Source organism: Alligator sinensis, unplaced genomic scaffold, assembly GCF_000455745.1.
Source record: "Alligator sinensis unplaced genomic scaffold, ASM45574v1 scaffold225_1, whole genome shotgun sequence".
NCBI lineage: Eukaryota > Metazoa > Chordata > Crocodylia > Alligatoridae > Alligator > Alligator sinensis.
Window position 1 is genome coordinate 870,280 of NW_005842180.1, and position 25,226 is coordinate 895,505.

Consider the following 25,226-nt stretch of genomic DNA (forward strand, 5'->3'; position numbering starts at 1 on the left):
CGTCACCTGCATGCTGGATCTACCACCCATGGTGCTTGCTCTAGCTAGTCTGGGACTGCATGGCACATGGCACCCACTGCAAGGAGTATGGGTCCTGGACTGGATAGTGTGTGATGCAGTCCAGACAAGCCAGAGCAGCTGCCGGATCCAGCTTGTGTGGGACCCAGGGAGCACCTCCCACTCTTTCACTGATCTGGAATTACACTGCATGCAATGCCCACTCCAGCTGGATCAGGACATGAGTCACACACGACACTCGTTTTGGCTAGTCTGGGGTGGACCAGCTGGAGCGGGCATCATGTGTGGTGCAGACCCAGACCGGCTGCTGGATCCATCATGCAAGGAACTTAAGGAGTCTCTCCTTTCCCCCCACATTCTTTATCCAGTGCCCAGTCTGGCTGGACCAAGAGTATCCTGAGCAGGCACTGCAGGTGCTGGATCTGGCATGCAGGGGTGGGGTCCTGGACTTCTGCATAGGGTCCCCACCTGATAATGTGGCTCTGCAGACTGTATCACTGACACTCATATTATAGAAGAAATATAATTTTCAATAATTTACAATATATCCTGCTAAATACTCCCCCATGTGCAGCACAAAGCTGGTAAGAAAAACAGTCCCATGCTTTAAAAGCAAAAGTACTATTTTATATGCAGATGTTTCATAACACAGTACAAAATTCTTAACTTGTATATTTTAATGGAAGGCAGTAAATCATTTTTAAAAATATCAGAGATTGATCATATACTTTTTAAGCTTTCATCTTTTCCATAACTTAATTTCCAATGTTCTTAGTTCGGCGTCTATATGAAGAAAAAGAGCTGTGTAACATAGCAGAGGGCTGGATAATGGAGTCAGGGAAACAGGGCATAGTTTGGACAATGTAAAGTTCAATTTGCAGAAAATTAGATCCTAGTGACCAGAATCCTGCTTTTTTCTTGCTCTTAATCACAAACTGAATTCTCAAAGGCAAAGATCTTTTTGCTGTCCACCAAAAAATGTATCTCACTATAGACAAGTTACACCTGCTCTTCTGTCCATGAAGTTAACTCATGTTCTTTGACATTAGATTTTTGTATACAGTGGCTGGTCTTTATCTAGAGACTCCTTGTAGTTACCTTTAATTAACTACAAGGTTAACTACAACCCATTCATAGTCCTTGACTTTCAAAACAGATTCCAGAGAGAAGGTTGCAAAGTTTTTCCAATTACAAAGCTATGTAGATAGGATAGGACCTGTTCAGATCGCTGTACCCAGAAAGGACCATCTATAAACTGGGCAGACAGTTACGGGGAATCTTACCCTTCTGCGTAATCTGTCCCTTTCTTCCCGGATAGCATTCATGGTAGCCTTGGTCCTGTTCAGCTCCTCCTCTTTGCTGCACAGCATGGCAGTGAGGCTCTCATTCTCTTCCCTCAAACCAGCCAGCTCCTTTTCCCATCGAGATCTTTCTTCAGAGAAATTGGGATAAAGGTCCCGTCCTAGTACACCTTCTATTTCCTCTACTGTCTGCAAAAACAAAGTGACACTAAAATAAAAAGGAGCAAGACAACAGGTTTTGAAGAGACCAGTAGCACATTATCACCACTCTGTAATGATGTTAAAGGAGATACGTAAATTATATGTAAAGCGTATGCCCCCACATACAGAATTAACACATTTAAATTTGTGCCTTTTGTTTAGTTTAACAAAAAAATATTTTAAATTGCAGCTAAAGTTATAGTATTTTATAATCTCCCCACTGTACAGCACCACAAGCACACTGACAGAAAAGGGGTGCTTTATAAACAAAATCACCATCTCATTTACATACATACATATAAACAATGCTATACAGTTTGCATTTACACAGCAACCTTTCCTCTGAGGATCTCCAAGTATTTCCAGTGCATTAAGTAAGCCTCACCATAGGTAAGTGAAGTGCCTATTTTGCAAGTAAAACAACAGACAGATATTTCCAGTTTGTGCCTGGCCCTTCAGCAAACATACAGGGTAGGACAAAACACAAAGACCTTCTCTTTACTCCAGCAGGCTTTGCTTCAGGGACAACTGCATCTCTACATGTAAGGATGGCAGAAGGATGTTTCTTTTTCTGCATCTCCAGGGACACACTGTCCACTTTAGGGAAATATGAGATAAGAGAAGAGAAGGAGCCTTAGCCAGGCATCCTGCAGGGAAAAGTTTCACTATTCATTAAAATGGTGGAGCCTTTGCAGTCCCTATGTACGTCATGACCCTAGGAAGGAATGGTGCACAGACCCTTCCACATCTTCCCCCTTGTCTGGACTGTATCTATTTCACAGACACAATTTAACACACTATGGTTGCCAACTGTCCTTGCTTTGGAAGATGATGATCTGACTAGCAGTTTCTTTCTCTTGGTATGGGGTCACATTTCTCCTTCACATGTGCTTGTAATAGGTTGACAACTATAAACTTATTGACCCATACTGGTATGGGCCAAATATCAAAATATGCTATTTGTTAGCAGGTGCCTACCCTCATTTACTGATTAGCAATCTCTTGTAATCATTCTGCAACACAAAAACACTGCAATCCTTCATTTATTATTTGCACCAAAATCTACAGGTCTCCAATAATCATATGCAGGAGACAAGACAGGCCATTTCCACACAACTTAACGCTTCAAGGAACATTTTAAATTCTGGATGCATGAATGGATTTCATTCTTGAAATGTGAAGAAGGGGAAATAAAACTCCTTAGAGACAGAGCACAGCAAAAGAGGGTACTGGAGAGTCTCTTGATAGTGAAAACAATATACTGGAAAGCCAGTCAAGAAGTAAAATCTCTTATTTGGAATAATAAGTTTCCCATTTACAATTAAATCTACTTACTGGCAATGGTTTAATAGGCAACAAATCTGACACATATTCTCTTTGTCAGCATTGCTAATTTGTTCTGATGCCCCTTTCAAACTGTAGTTTTGCCACAGGAAGAAAAGGTGAAAGAGCAAAAATGATCAGTAAGAAAAGGGAAAGATTCCAAACTCTTTACCCACAGACCTCTTTTGGAAAAGCAACATAATAGGTTACATGTACCCACCCCTAACACTGACACTCATCCCGCTGCTCTGACACGCACAATGACAGCAATTATGGACATAAATTAACTGAATCCAAATATAATCCTGACCTTAAACTCCCACAGTCTGATGAGACTGACATCCATTTGCTGACTAAACAATGGTTCTGGGTCTTTGGATGCTTTGCCATAGCTGTAGTTTGGTGACTAGCACACCATGGTATTTGTGACAAAGAATAAAAGTTAATTGGGACACAAAATATCTGTGTAACTACTGCATTACTGATTTTTCCTCCACTCATTAATTAAACAGTGTTACAACAAGTTTGACTGTGTACAGTGATACATCAAAGGTACATCCAGGATTTAGCTTCATGCACTGTAATTAGACTCAGGAGCTGATGATCTGAGCACAGAAGTGGATGCCAGGAACACCTTAATTTCAGTCCTTACTCTGACACTGCTTTCTGTGGTATCAGACAAAATATAAATTCTCCCCACCTCAGTTTTTCCCAATACCTTACGTCACAAAGGTGTGGCATAGAGATAATAGACAAAAACATTAACAGATGTTTTAATCTTCACAGATTTGTAAGTGCTAGGTATCCATTACTTTGATAGATATTTGCTGTTCTAAATATCTTAAGCATTAGTCAGCCTATTCTATGTAAAGTTCTTAAACAAATAACACAGATAGATGGGCAATCTGTTCATTTCAAGGTCTTGTACTGTTTGTAAAGCAAGAAACTGCAACTTGTGCAACCTACACGTTTTGTTTGGGTCAAACACTTACCAGCAACACTATTAAAATGAAGATGAAATCTAATCAGCAAAGGAGGAGGACACAGTATTTCTACATATTTGGGCCTGCAGCCAGGAATATGGCTATAAGTTAAACCACAGGATCAGGATTCCTGGGCCCTGTTCATGTTTCTGCCATCTTCTAGGTGCTCTCGTCTAATAGCTCTCAAAGAAAAGAGGCACAAAACTGGGGCCTGGAGTCAGAGAAGACAATCTCCAGACTCTGCACATATATTAATTGTACGTGCACTCTTAACTTGTTTCTGCCATTGTAGGATTATGTCCAAGGCAGTTTCTTCATCACCTTCTGAAAAGCCTGTGACCCCCTGGCTGCTATTATGATTCTAGCACTAACAATCCAAGGCTACAGCAAACAGAAAAACATTTGCCTCCCCTATCCCTAGCTCTAAGTTAGTTATGCAGACAGAAATCATGTGGAGAGAGAGGGATCTTACTGACAGGAGAACCAACTGCTGCCACTTACTTATACTGTAAACATCTGACTACTGTTTCAGACTCAGTAGAGCAGGGGTGTCAAAGATATGGCTGACGGGCTGGATTCAGCCTGTCAGCCAACCTGTGGTGCTGCCTGTTGCTCTAGGACGTGTCCCACATGCAGCATGTCAGCCCCAGTCTTCTGCTTGCTGTGCGCAGTATACACGGGAACCTGGTGAGCAAACAGAACCAGTCCAGGGCATGAGATGGCTCTAGCATAGAGGGCTGGTCTGTGGGCCTGATTCTAGTCAGCTTGATACCCCTGTAGCAAAGGATAAGTTACCAGTGTTAAGCAAACTAAAGAGTGTTAAAAGGCAGCTTCTGCATTTTAATCTGTCTCCTACCCACTGAATCCACATGCTGCACTTTCTGCAGGAGCTCTCCAGTAGGTAGGTAAGAAAAGGCACATCAACCTTTAAAGAAGGCTCCAAAAGGTCCACAACACAGATCTCTTGAACAGTCTTGGTAACTGAAGATGTTTAATCCCAGTGCTCCATAAATACTGGATTCACAATTAAAAGCCCTAGTCCCAATTTTGAAGGCGTTCCAAGGAACTCTTCCAAGCTACCTAATGGATTATCTTGCTTTTCCTCTCTCCTTCTCAATCCCTCCCTCTTCACCTCCAGCAGTGATCACTTCCCTAGACAACTACATTCTTTCTGCTAGAAGTACCAAACTCTGTCTTGAAGGTGGCACCCAGAGGGAGGCAGACCATTGCCATCAGCAGTCCAAAGGCTATGAACTCACTTGAGAAGGTTAGAATGGCTACAGGCCTCCTTTGGTTCTGCAAGGGTTTCAGTTTAGCTCGCCCACAACCACAATAAAAACAAAGACAGAAAGGGAAGGAGATAGAACCTGGATGAGGAAGAAATAAGAAAATATTGCCTGAAACAATTAAACTAGATCACATAGTTTTACACTGTGATTGAAATAATCCTTACAAAGTGCTCGGATACTATAGAAGATGATCACTTTGTAAGCAACAGATTACGTAGAGAAGTGTGGGAAGTCTTAGAAAATAAATCAAATAAAATATAGGCCATTCCAGACAGCAAGTTTTTAAATGTTTGATAACTAAGTGCGAGTCTGGTCACTTATACACTTTATAACTGACAATTCAGTAACCTGAAGAGTCAACAGGAGAAGAACATACTGGCTAGGGACAGACATTACACATAAACTGGTTTAAGTGATCAGAAACTGGTTTAAACCTGTAATAGAACAGATGTTCAGTGCACATAAACCATTTCGAAAATGGCTGAAACCGGTTTGAGCATGAGTGACTGGTGCCTCCTGAACCTGGGGGGGCACCTGCAGAAGCCTTTGGCAGTGGCAGCCCTGTCAGGGGGGGCTCCAGCCCTACCAACAGCATCAGTGTCACACATCAGGGGGGCACTGGCCCTGTCGGGGGGGGGCACGTGCACCCCCTACCAGTCGCCTATGGGTTTGAGATAAACCTGGTTGAATGTGGTATTAGACTTAACTGATTTGGCTCAAACCTGTTTATGCAATGTCTGTCCCAGACCCATTGCTAGTTTAAGTTAAACCAGACTCCCCCACCATCCCAGCACACTCTCTGGGCTGGGTGGGGCCCCACAGCAGAGCTGGCCCCTCCCCTCTGCTCCCTGGCTGCAGCTCCAGCAGAGACTGCAGGTGTCTGCCTGGCTTCTGCTCCCCCCCTCCCCTCTAAGCAGGGATTCCACCACCCCCTCTACCTTACACAGACACAGCATTAGTTAGCAAACCACATGCTGGCTATGGTCTGTGCTATGGCAGATGGGACAAAGGCAGAATCAACTTTTCTTAATGGGGTGATAAACACTGAGTTAGGGAGATAAACACTGTGTTATCAATTCACTGCTGGGCTCGTGGGGGGTGGAATTCCTCCCTAATCAAAGTGTCCCACCAGGGCCTGGCCACATCCCGCTCAGCTCAGCACTGTAGAAGAGAGGGAGGGCTGCTCTAGCATCCCCCAGCTTCTAGCCTGAGCCACTGCAGGCATGTGCCTGCAGGTCTGGGATGTCTGTACAGTTACCAACTGATTTAGCCTAGCCAGGTTAGACTAACCTGCAAAGATTGAATCAACTCAGGTTCAGGCTTTTTGAATGTCTGTCCCTAGCCATTAAGAGAAAACGATGGTGAAAATGCCGCATCAAATAAATATGACCTTCCTAAATTAAAAGTCCTTCAACTGAAGCAGTGTATAAAATAATTTCTGAATCAAGTAAGGCTTAAAACTCTCAATATCTTCACAACTTCTGAGAGTAAAGCTTCTGTATATCTTGGAGATAAATAGGTGTGTAAGTGCTCTCCCATTTTACCCTGCTCAAGGTCCAAGAAATAATATTAATGCATCTACTTTTGTAACGCAGTTAGCCTTAATAGTAAGTCACAAAAAGCAGTAAACAGGAAAAGGAGCCACCCACCATTTGTGTGGATAGTTTTTCAGTTAACAAACAAAATGAAATAAGATCATGCTTGGGCACCTAATAGAAAGAACAGGATTGGGCCCTCAGTCTTTTAGGTTTATATATCACTTTATCTAAGAAACAGCTTTCCCATCTGCCAAAAAACAGAAAATTCTGTTGTCAAAACAAGCTATAATGATCAATAACTGATATGCTTAGGACAAAGATTCCTCACAGTAGCTTATTAAGAATTTAAATTAAATTAGAGAATGCCATTCTATTATCTTTATGTGATCGTAATCCTGCAACAAAGCAAAGCAGAGAAATGCTGAAAACAGTTCAGAGAACTTTTCTTGCCAGAAAATCCTTAATCCACTCTTCCTGGCAAAACTGCAGATAACACAAGCTAACAAGACTTTTCTGTTTTAAAATATGTCTTCTACATGGCACCTTCTGAAGAAGGTTTTTTGATGGGAATAACATAACCTAAACAGGTTCTGAAATAGGTCAAAGATAAAGTAACAGAAGTGCTTTACATCTTCATCTATTTTCTGCAACTGGACTGCTGAACAGTTTCAATTTGCTTTTCCATCTTGTACAAGAACAACTTGTTTTCCCCACTCCTCATGCATAGTCTGTGGTGGGTATTCATGGATAATCTGGTTTCCAAGCTCTTTGTTTGTGCTCTGCTACTTACACTGTTGGACAATCCATTTATGGTTTTGCAATGTGGATAATTAATTAGATTAAGATGCATTTCTGTGAGTATTAACTAAATTATATTTTGCTCTGTGCTGGCTTCTCCAGTTAGAAATAATAAGCATAGGATGTGTGTGGCTTACCTACTGGTTTTATAAGAAAATAAAACAACAAAATTGAAACGACAGTGTTTTGCCATGGCCCCATAACTGCAATGAAATAGTATACATTGTATTTACAGATATAGCTATGAGTGAGGTACAGTCACTGACTTCTATCTGACTTAAGATAAATTACTTGTTTGCTCAGCTACCCTTACTAAGTTAGTTGATACTATGCCTTAGTTTCTCCATCTGTAAAATACAGATGAGACATCCATTCTTTTAGATCTATGGATGAAAAACACGTTCCAAGGCCTACGCATAATATTATCTTATCTATCCCAGAAGGGCATTGTGAGGCACAGCAAGTCTTTCTGAAATGCTCTGAGATTCTCAGATGAAAAGTGCTTTAAATATAAAATATGACTATGTATCTCACATGTGTACATGATATATTCAGTGATTAGTTAATGCTGTTGCACCTTAATAGCTAGGTCACAATGTTCGCTGGCAGTGGTGAGCTGTTCAATGTGTCTGTCCACTTCTGCTACAGACAAACTACAACTGCTCTTCTTCCTCCCACAGACTACGTTCTCCAGTCCTGTCAGCACTCTCTGCAGTTCTGAGTTCAAGTCACTGCAGTTATCTGTGAAAGAGAAAGACCATGTTAGACAGGCACCGGCTCTAACCAACCAGAAGGCTACAATCTAATATTGATCAATAGCATTTTACAGGAGAGTAACCAGTCTTGCTGTATCCTGAGGCCTGAATTCTCAAATAACAAATTGCTCAAAACCTAACATATAAACCTGCTACCCACTTATTTCAGAATGCTTTATTTGCATGCAGGCATTATTTCAAACACACCTCATGTTACCGCATTTCTATCCAACTGGACTGCCTAGTTTTTGCTGTTCTCTTTCCTGTCACTGTAGATTATCTTAATCCTTTTTTTGTGCTTGATCAGAGATTTTCCTCCTCAGAATCAAACTGCTCTTCTGTCCAGTTTACTCAGTGATGCTATAATCTACTAGCTCTTAAAAAGGAAGGCCTTTTGGGGATTGTGCTTGAACATTGCCAAATTTAAAAAAACCTTCAGAAATCATGCCAAGTGATTGTTTTATGAAGCTAATATTTCAATTCTACTGCTGTTTATTTTTTGTGCGTTATTGAAAAGGATACTGGGAACATTCATGGAACCCAATAAAAGCACTCATTCTTACAATGCTCCACACTGTAATCACATTAACAACCTGCTTTAGTATAGGAACATACTCATCATTCTCACAAGCATCAGATAATTACTGCCTTTCTCTAGTGTTTTGGCAGCACTTTGTCATTGTGGTATCATCCATTTAACTCCTTAGTTTTGTGATACCCAAACAATCCTTATGCCTTGTGAGCTAATCTTACAAATTTTTCATATCCTCCCCCAAATTACATTCAGTGAGAAATAACAGTAGTCCCTGATGTGCACATATGGCCAAACTCACTCTTGGGTTATGAAAGCATCTTAAATTGGAATGCCTGCTTGCCAAAAAGGCGGCGTACGCCCGGTGGAAGGGGGGTGTAATCTCCAAAGAGGAGTATACCTCCTCTGCTCGGGCCTGCAGGCGGGCTGTTAGGAAGGCCAAGGCGGATATAGAGCTCGGATTAGCGTCCAGGATTAAGGATAACAAAAAGTCCTTTTTCAAATATATTGGGAGGATGAAGAAGGCGCCGGGTAATGTGGGGCCCCTGCAGGATATGCTGGGCAATCTGGTGGTTGCGTCAGAGGATAAAGCAGACCTCTTTAACCAATTCTTCACCTCCGTTTTCTTGTGCAGGGACCGGGACTTCCCTGCTGTGATAGAAGCCGGACGCGAGGGGATCGCCTTCAGACCTCAGGTTGGGGAGGACCGGGTTAGAGAGCTTCTGGAGGGGCTGGACGCGTTCAAGTCAGCGGGTCCGGATGCTCTCCACCCCAGGGTGCTGAGGGAGCTGGCTGGGGTTATTGCAGGGCCCCTGGCACGGCTCTACGAGCGATCGTGGTGCTTGGGCCAGGTGCCAGACGATTGGAAGGTAGCTAATGTGGTCCCCATCTTCAAAAAAGGGAAAAGGGAGGACCCGGGCAATTATAGGCCCGTCAGTCTTACCTCAATCCTGGGGAAACTCTTTGAGAAGATCATCAAGGAGCACATTTGTGATGGGCCGGCATCAGAAATGATGCTCAGGGGCAATAAGCATGGATTTATTAGTGGGAGATCATGTCAGACCAACCTGATTGCCTTTTATGATCAGGTCACAAAGGCCATGGATGCAGGTGTCGCGGTGGATGTAGTCTTTCTGGACTTCAGCAAGGCCTTTGACACCGTCTCTCACCCCATCCTAATTAATAAACTAGGCGACTGTGGCATAGATGCCTACACGGTCAGATGGATTGCAGATTGGCTGAAGGGTCGCACTCAGAGGGTGGTGGTGGATGGATCATATTCGACTTGGGGGGAGGTGGGTAGTGGAGTCCCTCAGGGCTCGGTCCTGGGCCCTGCGCTGTTCAATGTCTTCATCAGCGATCTTGATGTTGGGGTGGAGAGCAACCTGTTTAAATTCGCTGATGACACCAAAATTTGGGGGGAGGTGAGCACGCTAGCAGGGAGAGAGAGATTGCAGAAGGATCTGGATAGGTTACAGGGGTGGGCAGACAGGAACAGGATGCGTTTCAATACGGACAAGTGCAGGGTGCTGCACTTGGGTAGTAGGAACCAGCAGCACACTTATACGATGGGGAACTCCCTACTTGAGAGCACGGAGGCGGAAAGGGATCTTGGTGTCATTATTGACTCCAAGATGAACATGGGCTGACAATGCGAGGTCATGGTTGGCAGGGCTAACAGGACCTTGTCGTGCATCCACAGGTGCATCTCGAGTAGAGCCAGGGAGGTGATCCTCCCCCTCTATGCGACGCTGGTCAGGCCGCAGCTGGAGTATTGTGTCCAGTTCTGTGCGCCCCATTTCAGGAGGGATGTGGACAACATGGAGAGGGTCCAGAGGAGGGCCACCCGCATGATCCGGGGACAACAGGGCAGACCCTACAGTGAGAGACTGCGGGACTTGAACCTATTCAGCCTCCACAAGAGAAGGCTGAGGGGGGACCTGGTGACCGTCTATAAACTCACTAGGGGGAACCAGAAGGGTTTGGGGGAGATGCTGTTTCCCCTAGCCCCCGCTGGCATAACAAGGAGTAATGGGCACAAGTTGATGGAGAGGAGGTACAGATTGGACATCTGAAAAAACTACTTCACAGTTAGGGCGGCTAGGAGCTGGAACCAACTTCCAAGGGAGGTGGTGCTGGCCCCTACCCTGGGGATCTTTAAGAAGAGGCTGGATACTTACCTGGCTGGACTCATTTGAGTCCCGTTTTTGTTTTTAGGGTGAGTGGTTTTGTTTGTGTTTTTGGGTTGTTCTCCCGCCCTGGCGGGGGGTCGGGCTAGAAGATCTATTAGGTCCCTTCCGACCCTAAAACTATGAAACTATGAATATCCACTTCTAGGCCATTAATTCTGTAAGCTTCAAACTATAACCAATTACTGCACTGTAGAGCACATGGTGGTCTTGAATTTTGTGGTGATGTACTATTTTCACAAAACTGTTAATATTAAAAAGACTGTCATGTATCCAATTTATGTGCATGGGTTATTCCTTTACTACTGCTCCAAATAGGACTTCTTTACAGTCAAGCTTTCCAAATATAACCTTCATGGCTGGAGGTTTCAAAGGCTTAACACAGGCATTCCAGTCCCTCTGCAATTCCCTTTTTCAAAGGCTGGACACAGGCATTCCAGTCCCTCTGCAATTCCCTGGAAGGGGAGGTCTACCTTACTTAGGCTACTCTGAAAAATCTTAGCCTAAGACAGTGACTAATAATAAATGAAGCATAAGGGTACTACAGACTATGAAATAAATAATTTAAAAAATTCAAAATCCAAATTAGTCTCCTTTTTTAATTAATATCCAGCCAAATTGTCAAAACTGGCTACCTATGCTACAATTCACTTGTGCATACAGGAACACAGACAGCTGCGCACAATGCAACATTTGTGTGCAAATCTGGTGCTGCAGTTTAGACAGCCATTAAAAAAAAATATGGACTAATTAACGCTTAAAACAAAATAAAAACAGCCTGAACACTAAAATAATTCTATCCACCAAGGCACCAGTAACACTTTCTTTTTACTCAGGACATGGACCTAATGTTGCTACTCAAACATTTTTGCGACCTCAAAACTGAAACAGAGATTTGGGTCTTTTGTGTTTAAATAGCAGTAGCAATAATAGTAGGTTTTTATTCTTATGCAGTCTTTCCAGCTTTACACAAAAAAATTAAGTGTTCTTTTCATCCAGGAATAGGCCTGCAACAGAGCGTAGCCCTGGAGCTAATGAAAAATTAACGTTAGCAAAAGCAACTTCCTGTTAAAAACAAACTTATCAATGGCATTGTAAATATGGATAGGCAAAAGAATCCTGCATTCTTCATACGTGTTAAACCCCCAAGGAAGCCATGTGCCCAAAAACTTCCTACTCCCTCAAAACCCTGCTATAAGTAATTATTCTGTAAAACACATTCCTCTTTATAAATAAAAGTCACTTCTGAGTCATGGATGCACTGTGACAAATATTTAAATGTGAAATCTATTTGCTTAGCTTGCACTTCTGCAACTCCGTAACTTCTTGTATCCACATTCTGTCCCAGTCAACAAAATTATCCCTTCACAAACAAAACGTCATATGCTAAATTTTCCACCTAAGGGAACATTCTTCCCTGAAAATAAGAGTTCGTAATAATGTTGGAGAGACCTGTATCTTCAACAGAAGCTAATTTAAAGCCAAACAACAGGGTTTACAAGCTACAGAATGGCAGATTAACAATTTTAGTTCTTGATATTTTATTGCTTATAGCAGTACAGAAGCATATCTAAATGTATTAGTTTATCATGACATGTAAGTGTAGCTGGTGTGTCAATGAGCTTGCTATATACTAATGCTGCATACAGCACCATGCTTTATGAAGTCAAGCTTAAATAACATTATATGGATAAACCAAAATGAGGCTCACTTTTAAAGCTAAAAGTTTTACTAAAACATACAAACAAACAAACAAACAGACAGACAGACAGACAGAAGACTGTGGGTGTGTAGGAAGAGTATGGGAACTAGATTAATTCCTTATAAACAAAGTATCATTTTTAATGTGCCTGTGTTACAATGGTTATGTGTATTTCCATATTCCCCTGATGTGCTGGGAAGTTAAATGCCAGCATTGCATTAATCTATGTACCAGAAAAAGTAATACTGCTCAGTGAAATACTGTTGTCCACGGTGAATGAACCAATTAAAGAAAAAATCCACCACCAAAAACACAGAAAAGTAAATTGAATTAAAAAAAGGTCTTTCACAAGTTTATTAGTAAAATAAGTAAAGACAATAAGCCAAACTTTTTGGGCTCAGTGTCTAAAAATTAAGCCTTTAAATCAGTGGTCCTCAGCCTTTTCAGATTCAAGGCATCTTTTGATAGACTCAAGACACTCCTCAGAAAATATTAGTGCTTAGTTTTCATTTGATTTTTGACTACAGAAAGATAATAGAGCAATTTCTTCTGTTGCAAAGAACTGAGACCACAACAGGACAAAATGCTTTTAACACTATGGACTCCTATTTGAAATCTCTGATTTTGCCTTGTGAATCTTGTTTGCACACCTAACAACGCTAACATTGTGTGGTACTCTGTGGCACCCCTGAAAGGATCTCAAGGCAACCTGATTGGGAATCACTGCTCTAAACTCATAATTAGGCACTTACATGTGGATTTGGGAGCCTAAATCAGATATCTGAATTTGAAAAAAACTGCCTATAGTTTCTTAAAATATAGAACTATTCTAGTTATATATATATTTACCTTACCAGAGTGTTTTAAAATCTTTTAAAAAGTGACTTGAAAACCCTGGATAAGGGACATAATAAAAGTAATGCTTGTAAATACCCGTACTATTGTAAAAGTATCCTATTAAATTCTTTGTTCAAGAGGCTGAAATGCAGGACTTCCTTTAAGCAACACGTTTATTTGTGATCAACTGTCATAGTTCTGAACAAAGGGTAATTCATTTCATGTTAGGATGTAAAATGACATGCAGAAACCTTATTTCATATGATTGTTTCAGAAGCCTAGTGCTTTCTATGTTATTAAACTGCAACTCAGGTCAGTGATTACTGTGCCCAAAGGTCAGTTTACTCTCAGTACGATTCTGCTTCATAGCATTTATCTTGGGAAAAAAAATCAAAAGGCCTCACTAATGAAATGCACAGGCCTGGTTCAGTGGCGACAGCTTACCACATATAGGGAAGCATCTACTGCATGTTTTGACACAATAAACACAGCCTCACAAAGAGTTTATGGCTTGATATTTGAGAATTTCAAATTTAGCAACAGGAATGAAAAAGATGCCTGTTTTAATGATTTTCTATAATGGTCCTTATGTATGGTAGCAGGACCTATCCACAGAAACTCTTTCACCCCCAATGTAATTTACTTAATGAGCAAATGGCAGAGAGCTGTTTATTTTTCACATAATAAAATATACAGTTGAGGTTTAAAAATTAGGGGAAAGACAAGAGGAACAATCCATTACAGAGATAGGGCAAGAAGCCAAATCATAATAAAATATTATACCAATGACATGGTTCTGTTAACCTAAAGTTTTGATCAGCAGCAACAAGAGCAGGTCAGTTAATGCTAATGTATAAAGGCATAAAAAGGTTTAACTTTTGCTCATGTTGCAAATGTGTACAGACATGTCTGTGTTAAGGAACAGGCTAAATTTACTAACAGGAAACACAATATAAAAGAAACAGTGTTTTAATACTCAGGGACTGATTCAGTGTTGATTTACACATCACATAATCCTTCTGAATCAACAAGATTGCAGAACGTGTAAATCAGCACTGACCTAATTCCTTGGTGTGGAATGAAACTGGCTGAACTCATGCACATCCTCATAGCACCTGGGGGAAAGAACAGGACCTAAGCATCTTGTTTTATTTTTTCAATCCTGTGACATCCAAACACTTATCCAAATATGTGTACACAATGTAGCATATCAGTTATTGAAAATAAAACCCACAACTCTGAAACCATAATGCCCCCCTCCTCCAGCACATGAAAGCACGCATACAGTTCTGCTTTCAAGCCACATTTTTGGTCTTAATATCCACTCAGTAACTGTAGACTTTGGTTGGCCCTCCTGTACATCAACTATTTGGGACAAATTTATGCCTGGTGTAACTCCACTGAAATGAATCATATTCTGTCTCATATCATTTAAGAAGGGGGGTCACAGACCGTCTCAATTCAACATTCCTTTTCAAGGACTGGACAAACTACCACCCAATGACTCAATAAACTGCATACTTTCCTAGGGATTGAACATTTGCAGGAATGAAATTACAGAACCACCCACCCATTGTATAGTAGGAGCTGTGTCTCACAGTTTTTGTGTTTTAACAAGAATGCTGTTTCTTTCTTGGGATGGCACGTAAGATTCACCCATCACCCTGAGAAAGCTTTATTCAGAAAGTACAGACCATAGACAGAGATCAGGGCAACACTAAGTGGTGCCTGGATAACTACTGCATAAAGAAAGCATGAAATAAAAAAAGTTTTGTTAACCAAGTATACCATAGGACAAACTACCTTCCAGAGGAGCATATGTAGTAGAAGTGTTCTTAAATTTGGGAGAAAGGAGTTTCTTTTGTTATACTTTCTTATTTTAATATTTAATTCTATTTTTAGAAGTTATTTGTCTTTTATTGTAAGCTGCTGTGAGCCTTTATTTGGGAAGGGCAGCATATAAATAAATAAATAAATAAATAAATATAACCACCATTAAAAAATGATTGCATTGTCGCCAACTTGAATGAGAATAGCACATATTTAGTGTTTAGCATAAATTAATAAAGTATGTAGGAAACAACTATCACACCATACTTTGCCCAAGGAGGCATGGATTTTAGACACTTATAAGAGAAAGGGAAGTAGGTATTTTACAGTGAAGGATGTAGCTCTTGTTCCCACTTAAGTAAATAGGACCAGTATTTGATCTAGTGGGGTGTTATTTAGATATTCTCGCTCTAATGGGATATCAGTGACATCTCCAAAGCCTAGAAAAATATATGCACACTAATATTGAGCATACCTTGCTAAAAATGATATCTGCACCTTCTACTAGCTTTGCATGAAAGCACTGAAATTCCTAACCTGAGCTTAGCTCAAAAAACAGACTCCCTGCCACAAAGAGCATTCTGTAACTCTCCCCAAAGCAGCCAGGTGTCATTGAAAAAAAAAAAATGTTATCTATCCATAAGCTGATGGCTCTCGGAAAGCAATAGAACTTGAAAATCATTGCTTGGGAAGACAAGTTTAAGAACAATCCTTGCTCTGCTTCCTATGAAAGCCTCTTAAATTTATCTGCAATTAGTAATAGGTAACATTTGAAATACAGTAGCAGCATTTAAAAGAAACTGTCAATTTTGCAAAAATAATTTTATTTCATATTTATTATGTCATGACCCAAAAGGCATGACTGTGTGTGTGCTTCGGCACCAGAATTATCCCCACCAAGTTGCAGAGCATTGCACGGGAGAGTTTCCTGTAGCAAGACGAAACCCCGGTGCAGGGACGAGTTTCCCGCCTTTTCTGCAGCTTCTTTTGCAGGGTGCATTGCTCATGTTGCAAGAGGAATGCACGGTGCAAAGGAGTTCCCGCCACCGGTATGCAAATTCGTTCCCCGTGATTGGCTAGTGCTAAATTATTCATACGTGGCGGCTAGCGATTGGCCTGTTAGCCGTATAAGAGGCTTGAGCAGTTCCCGCCCAAGCCGAAGAGGACTCCACATCCATCTCGTGGGGACTGTGGGTACACGGCAGGGTAATAGAAACCCTGTGTGAGATCCAGAGGAGTGTGGCGGCCTGATCCACCGCCCACCTCTTCCCGTCTTCGAACGCAACTTTTATAAGACGTATTTACGATTTCTATTTTGGTGGCTTGTTCACCCAGAGCATCCGGAGCTCTGCACCGTGGAGCCTAGCAACCTCCACGAGACCGTCTGTGTTGTTTGTCTGTAACTGCAACTCAATCAAGTTTTCCAGCCTGCACCACTGCCATCTCGGTGTAAGTAAACAATCTTTAAAACTACCGCTACGCGTTTGTGCCTAATTCCAGCAGCTCGAAGGCCTTCCCTCTCCGACCCGGCGTGCCCGGGCTGCTGGCCACAGCCCGCGTGCAGCGCGAAAAGGGCGCGGGTTGCTCCCGGCTCGCACATATTAAAGGCCTAAATTATTTCTATTTTTACTTCTCTTCTACACACTGTGATCAGTATTTTGCAGGCTATGATGGCTTTCCTTTTGTCAGAAACATCCTCTCTCTTCAGAATTTCACTCACCCATGTCAGCAGTAACCATGGTGGACTGGTTCTCTGGTACTGAGACAGAAGTCTGATCCTGGTCCATGCTGCGTGAATCATCATTGACCTCATGCTGGCTGTGGCTGAGCTCTGATCGCAGTTCTGAATACTCATCTTCTTCCCTAGGGAAGAGGCACAAAGGGAAAAAGAAGATTAAAAAACCTTGAAAGAATACATTCTTCTACTGCACACATTTCTGTTCTGTTGTAGGGCAGATGCTGGACATGACTCAAACAGAACAGGGTACATATGCTGTAAAGGAGAGCAATTATCTACATTGAATTATAAACTGCCCTGTTTATGGGGTAGGGAGGGTCTGGCTAGCATTTCTGAATTGTGAAGTCTGACCAAAGCTCTCATGATCATTCCGGATCAATCACCGTACAGGGGATACCATCACTACACAGGGAAGTTATTTTGAAGCAAGCCAGGGCACAAATGTAACTCATAGGAGTTATTTTGCAATAACTCCTTGTGTAAATACCAACTCCACCTTTAGATGGTAAGTAGTACCCAGAGATGGGAATTTCAGACTACTTGTGCAGATTTTAGATCCTATTTCCCTCAGGAAGGTTTGTAACTCCACTGGAGAAGTGGGAGCAAAGAATAGGAGGACCCTTCTACATTTCAGCTCAATAGCCTAGCAGTTAGGGCACTTGCCCAGTGAATAGGAAAACCCAAATTCTAGGTCCCCCTTACCCAGAGAGGGCCAGAACCTCCATTGCTCCCATTTCACAGCAAAAAACCCTAACTAGTAGGACACAGCCTAGGCAGAGCCATCGAGCCCTCCACCCCTCCTGTAGAACCTAGCCCATTGGGAAACCAAAAAGGGCAGCCAGCCAGAGGCAGTATGGCTCCGTGAGATGGGCACTCCCATCGAAGGATGAGGACCTTGGGTTCTAGCTCCTGCCTCTGCCCCACACTGCTATATCACTTCTGCCTATCCAATGCATATTACTGACTATTTGCAGGTAGGGGCCTATACATATACAGGTCTATATGCACCTGTCGGCAAGTGACTATTGGTTTTAAATCTTTTGGAAGGCAAAGCACATATGAAACAGAAGGGCAACAAACCACTGGGGTTACTGGAAAACAGAAGCCCTAATCACATGTATTACTGTTATTTGTCAAGTTACTTCCCTCAAAATGCTCTGGGACACATTGGCCTTTCTTTGAAACTAAAAGCTTTATGAAGGGACTCTATCCCCTTATCTCCACATGAAAGATTTGAGGAAGGGGGGAAGGCGGATAAAGAAATATGCAATTACAACACTTTTTAAAGGAAAATAAACATTTCAATCTGCTAATGTGACTCAGAAAACCAGGCTTTGTTTTTGTAATTATTATTTTGACATGTTCAAATTCGTACACCCTAAACAGTAAGAAAACACATCAATAATAGGAGACAGTATGTCAAAAGGCCTTTGACATAAACTACATAAACTACATAAACTACCCATTTGGTTACTCATTAAGCAAACTATTTCTCAGTGGTTTATTGTCAGCTATTTCAGCAGAGGGTTGGGTTAGAAGTGTAGCCTGGGACTGGAGCTGTTTAGGTGGGTGGGGGGCAGGAGAATGCAAAGTTGTCCTGGCACTTCCAGCTGGGAGGGAGGCCTGTTGTCCAATAAAACACCCTACTGGTTGACAGAAATTCAGTTTTCACTGAATTCACAGCAAATGAGAGTACTTGTAGGTTTTTAGATGCAAGGTCTGACTAGAAAAAATACTTGAGAGCCACATGACCCACACCTATCCCGACCCTGCACTGATTTAAGGAAAAGCTACTGTCACTCAAAGCAGGAGAGAGGGCACCAACTCTTAAAAAGAAAAATTCAAGCCTGCTTGCCAAGCAGGGATTCCTTGGCATACCTAGATACAAGTTTAATAGGAATTACCATGCTTTCTAACCTTTACAGTCCATTTGGTTCACTGCAAGTGTCAGACTTTATCACAAGCACTTAGCAGCTATTATTAAAAAAATGGAAGTCACCTGGTTAAAATTAAGATTTAGATCAAAGCAATGTTTTTAAGGCGATATGAAATATATGTTAAAGCAGGTGTGAGAACCAAACCACAAATGGCATGAATTAAAACACACGATAAGGAAGACACATAAATGTGAGTTAAAGTTCTATGAATAAGTTAATTATTAAGCACAGCACAAGCCAATGATAATTAGCTTTAGACAAAAACAATTACTAAAAGCTCAAAGAACTGTATTTTTTTGGTCAAAAGGGTAATTTTGTTTGTTCATTTATACATCAACCTTCTTTACAATTAGTGTTTCCTTTTAAAATTTGAATTACCTTCCTGAATGGATGAAAGGCTGCTCTGTTCATAAAATGATGTTGGTTGTACACACACTGTAATCAGCTCTTTCATGCTGCTCTGCTTTCAGGCTAAGCAGCTTTAAAACCAACAAGTGTGGCACTACCTGGTGCTAATTTTCTGGTTTAAAAGGCACTGGCTAAATGGCAAACTATTTGAGTCAAACCTTCAAAGGTCTGCCCTAGAGCATGTAGGCAAAACATGCCTCTGTAACTGTGCCTTGAAAATAAGTAGTTGTGTGCACAAATCTTTAGCTATCCACTCTGCATATGCAAATGCATATTTTTCGTGTGAAAGTTACCTTTATTGCCGTAGGTATTTCAAAAACACCTAGTAGGGTAGTATCTACACAGTTATTTGTGTTCGTATTCTGGAGATTCAAATGAGATGCCTATTTTTGCCATGTCTAGTCCTGCAGCATTACAAAGAAATTAGTGTCCCCTCTGTAATACAGCATAAGCAAGTTCTAGTGTCCCTTTCCTCCCACTTTTTACAGAGCTCCACACGCAACCTGATGTGCACCCCACCGTGCCATGTGCAGTTGCATAAGTGGCAAAATGTGTGTCAGCGTGCAGAAAATGGCAGTGGTGCGCTTTTGAACCAACACATCTCCAATGCGTTTTAGTTCAAAAGTGTGCCACCACCATTTTCTCAGTGCTGACATGCATTTTACCACTTATACAACTGTATGCTCCGCAGAGCTGGGTGCTTTTACAAGCACCTAGTGTTGTGGTGCAAGCTGTCATATTGAATGAAATAGTTTGAATGTTTATAATAGTTGCCCATTAGCCAGTTTAGGAAGAAGACAAGATTTATCTTCTTATCTAGGCCATTGTTTTGGTCTACGTGCGGAAGGTCCTGACTTTGCTCAAAGTCTTAACTCTTGAATTTTATCTTTAGAGCCTTTGACAAGATTGGAAATAAAAGTCAATTTAGTGATATGGAAATTCCCCAAAGTAATTAAAATGATCAACCAAAGAAACTGATTACCTAGCAAAAGAATCTGTTGAGTAAGATCCGAGCCCAAATTTGGGAGTAGAGACAGGTTTGGGTAGGAGGGGCCCAACACGGCAACTCACTCAATAAAAACTGTAACCTACTGTCCCAATTTGGAGGTAACCTCACTTGCAGAACAACGAAGGAAGAATCGCAAGTGTAGGCCGGATCAGACTGATCACATGAACCACCCTCTCTGTGAACACGAATCTCTTAGTTCACGCTGAAGCCGCAGAGCGCCCGAAAGGGACTGAAGGAAGGGGACTTAGTCCTATCAGTATTGAGGCCAGCCCACTGAACTGTACTACTGAGGCCAACCCATTAAATTGTACTACTGAGGAATGAAACCATATTTCGCTGTTTGGCTTCTCGGAATTCTAGGATTGTAACTATATCATGAAAATAATAGTATTGATACAAATTTAACTTTGAATTGTAATTGTAATTGTTTGAAGGAAGTGCATTTGAAGCATTGTTTCTGATATATGTAGTTATTGTGTTCTTAATGTTTGTGGTATTTCTTAAAGCTAAGAAGTGTTATATGCATAGCAAAGAATTTTAAAATAAAATTGTGTTGTATGAATTAAGTGTGCAACCATTGTGAAATCGTGCAAGTAGCTAAAAATTTCCCCAGCCAGTGCATCAAATGAATCAGTAAGTTGTGTGGGATTTTCTCTATTCCATAACCCACTAGAGACACAAGCATGTGTAAAAATGCCCTGAATTTCTTTCACATGTGGGAATATCACTGGTAATATACAGGAACGCCATTCTGCTGCTTATTCCCTGCTACCAGCATTTGAAGTGTGGCTGGGGAAAAAGGGTGCGCCTGTGCTCATCTTTGTATCTTAGTGATTCCCAGTTCCTGGTGGAGCCTGGTGCTAATTAGATCAAGCTTTGTGTTGCACTAATTGCAAAGCAGTTCAAGGATCAGAGGTAGAATTGAAGGGCACAGCAAAAAGGTGTCTTTAAGGAGGCTGCAGGTAAGAAACAGTGTCACTGCATTTAAAACTACAAAAGTTAAACCGTAAGCAAATCATGATCCACATGGCCAAACTCTCAGCACCCCATCCTTCAATTAAGAAATTCTACTGGGTGTTGTGGTGGTGGTGGGTTCAGATTTTCATGGCTTCAGATACAGGGGATTTCCACACTCCAGGTGTTGGCTGCGTTTCACATTCATTCTGCTTTAATTAATTTTTGTAAAACACTTTGAGAACCTCAGATAAAAAGCATTATGGGTAGGTCTACAAAGCAATTCAGGGAGTCGCTGCAACCGAGTGTAGAGGTAACCTTTAAACCACTGGTGTTCCAGCTTTTTGCCCTGTGTGTTGGATGAGTAGCAAAGGGTTAGTCTTTGGGCCGGATCAGGCCTCACACCCTCAAGGTTCCAGATACTCAGATTGGTCTCTGCACTGCCTTGGCTTGCCCCCTGTGTCCAGATCAGGCTCCCCGCTGCCTTGGCTTGGTGTGCTCAGTTTGTGCCCCCTACCTCCCAAGACCTCAGCCTGGCCCCACATGTCCAAATTATGTGCCCCCATCCACCCCCAGCCCCACATGCCTGGATCACACCCCCTCTGCCGCTCCAACCCTACATGCCCAATCTAGTACACAGGGTCATGCTATCCAGCCCATGGGGCCTCTCCACAAGTCCAAAAATTTGGCAGCAAAGGAGCAGCAACTAACGCTGCTGCCACTCCCCTACTCCCAAGTTTTCAGACCCATAGGGAGCCCTGTGGGCAGGAGGATGTGGTGATTCACTTTCTATAACCATTTTCTGCTGGCAATATACTGTAAAGTCCAAGAGTTTGCAGCTGCACAGCATTTAGTTATAACTACTTGATTGGTCAGACTAAGTTTTTCTTTGACATCTACCCAGCAGGCAAGAGTCCACATTCCTTTCATTTGGCTCTGTGGCTTGCCATATCTGAGCTACATATAGATGCACTGAGGCACATTCATTATTTCCCCCTCTCTCCTCTCAGTTCCTTGAGAGGAACTTCTCAAGGCAGTGGAACAAGACTGCCTTGAGAAGTTGCAGAATCTCTATCATTGGAGGTTTTCAAGAGGAGGCTGGATAAACATTTGCCAAGGATGTTTTAGGAGCAGCATTCTTGCATTTGTGTAGGGGGTTGAACCCAATGAATCTTGAGGTACCTTCCAACCCTAAGATTTTGCTCATCTTCTAGAGAAGCTGTTCATGTAGACAATCCCAGCTTCAATCTATCATATGGTATGACTTATTTTTATATGACAAATATATTTCCCTATTGAAGCTTTAATTAAAAACAAACTTGCATTTGAAAGAGATCACAATATAATGCTGAACTTTTCCATGTTTGGAAGGTTCATTTTAAAACTCATTAGTTTTTATTTGGTGTACTAGCATTTAGGTTGGCCCCTCTTGGCACTTGAGAATTACAGTCATGGTGTAACTGATATAACATGTGTTTATTATACTGATACTACCTCCTCATTTAGGTGAGCGATTTGACTGTCATGGCTCTCCTGTGACTCTACACTATCTCAGAGATGGGGAGCAGTACAGAGACAGCTAGTTACTGAATGAATAAGTCTTTTCTGATTGGAAATAGTAGAGGCTGGTAACAGTTTCCCTGCTTATAGCCAAATGACATAGGGACTCCAAACTAAGACCCTGCAATGATGGAAATTCACTCTGTAAAACATTAAAAAAGGCTTACTCTGCACCTTTCCTGCATAAAACTACAGGGAGTTTTGAGCTACGTGAACTGAAAGCTGAATTTGATTTGAGCCATTCCTTTTGCATTTTGCAGCAAAGACCAAACCACATTCCACACTGACCAAAAACAAACTAATTACAATTCTGCAATGTTGCTTGTGTTCTTAGCAACATTTTAACTCAAAATGATCATTCAAACAGAGACAAGATTTCTACTCTACTCTTGATTTTACAAGAAAGAACCATTGTCCCTCAGAGCAAGCTATCTTCTTAGCTGCTCCAAAATGTCCACAAATTACAACCTATTTCTTGTAAACTGTTAAGTGGGTAAATGGTACATCAGCTCCCTTCAGGAGCTAAGCAGGCTTACAGTATATTAGTTCAGACATCTCTCTTCCAAACCAAATACCAGATTGGTTGCAGCTGTATTTCAACTCTCTTTTTTTTCCTGGTTGAGTTCCCAAACCAGCTGAGCTGTCTTGAGCTACAGAATCATCAAGGATACAAAACAATTAGGGATGATTGCTGGCTTGACCCCATAACCATTGTGACTTCATCAGCATCAGGCGTGTTGGCAGAACGTAACAACATGAGCATCTAGCTTCTTGTGGCCATGCATATAGGGCTTGCCATAGCCAAGGAAGGGCTTATCAAGACCCCTTATCAAGACCAGGACATTATTGGAACGTTCTGAAAATATTTTAAAGGATTATGACTACTAAGAACAAACAGCACACTGCATGCATCTGAGCAGAGATGCAATTGTGACAGTTTCTCTGCTGTTGGGCTTACTGAACAACATGTGAGCCATTACTCTGTAAACTTGCTAAACTCATCTGACCTCACCTTCTGAAGAGTTTAGCAAGTGTATTAAAAATACACACATTTTCTAAATGGAAAATATCAATTAATTTATGTAATCTGTCACAGATTTAAATGTGTTGCAATCATTTAGACTTTTGTTTAGACTGAATGCATTACTCACCTTCAAATCAACAGCTAATTTAAAGACACGGGAGTTAAAATCAGACTGTCAAACTCTGTGGGGCTCTGGTTTCTCCTGACTGTTTTCACAATATTTTGACTTATTTAAAAGGAAGCATTAGGTTGGCATAAAGCAGCAGTATATCAGGCCTTTCTTCAGTATGTCAGCTGTAGGGTGCCAGGGTTGTACAACTTTTTTGTGCCAGCACAAGGGAGAGGCTTTTATTTGTCCTGTCATTAAACAGATGTAAATAGCTGCCTACAAAATCACTGCCAGATTATCTTGTGATGTTGTAAGAGATGGTTGTTCTTTATATCTGCTGGCCTTAGACAGGCACTTAGTCAAAAACAATCATCACCATGCTTGGGTTTTGATTTATTAATGAAAAGGTAATTCCAAAATAATAGTGTGTGAGAGCTCAGAATCAGCTAGTTCCAGGATTTTTATCCTTGGAATCCATTTATTCCAAGCCTGAACCTGAACTTCCTTTACAGTCAGGGTGGAGTATAACAAGGGTGGAGTAAAACCCATCCCCATGAAGGCAGTGGTAATTAACCTGCACTTTTCTGCCATGTTCTAATGCCTGCTAAAGGAGTGGGATAAGGGATGAATCTCAAACCTTGTGAAAAAGGCCTAGAAGCCACAAGAATAAAGAATTACTTTCCTTACCTCTTCCCATCACCCCCAAAAAAGCTAACTAGAAGCTTCCTAAGGTTATCCTGCTTGCTGTGTTTTTGCCCCTAAATGCACTGGCTGGTCTGTCAATGACCACAAAAGAAAAATAACACAAAACTTTAATCTTTAGCTGTAAATATCTGTTACTTCTACAGTAGAGGCATGAACATAAATCAAAGTGAAGGAATACATGGTCTAATCAAGCCCCTACGGTCTAATGATCTAAGCACAGAGGGCTCTAATACAGTATGTAACACCAGGGCATTGCTGGCTGGGGAAAGGTTTTGCTCAGGTACGGTGATCATACATCCCAGTTTAGCTGGGACAGTCCTGGATTTCAAAGGCTGATCCTGCCTGGCTGGTGAGAGCTAAAATGAGAGTCCCAGAAGCACAGGGGCATCGGGCACAGCACACCATACTGCCCTGCTCCCCCCTCTGTCTGCACCAGCGCCGCTGACTTGGGGGGGGGGGGGGGGGGGGGGCCCAGCCGCAACACAC

The 25,226-nt window shown here is 41.7% G+C and overlaps 1 protein-coding gene across 2 annotated transcripts in view; it reads right to left on the reverse strand.

Moving 5' to 3' along the window:
- Positions 1-25,226, reverse strand: part of MCC (MCC, WNT signaling pathway regulator) — a 362,568-nt gene that overhangs the window by 72,365 nt on the left and 264,977 nt on the right. For both annotated transcript variants that reach the window (XM_014521105.2, XM_006026174.3), the window contains 3 exons: positions 17,017-17,159; positions 8,029-8,192; positions 1,302-1,508 (listed from right to left, as the gene is read on the reverse strand). In XM_014521105.2, the coding sequence (XP_014376591.1) occupies positions 1,302-1,508; positions 8,029-8,192; positions 17,017-17,159 (514 nt within the window). The remainder of the gene's footprint in view (positions 1-1,301; positions 1,509-8,028; positions 8,193-17,016; positions 17,160-25,226) is intronic.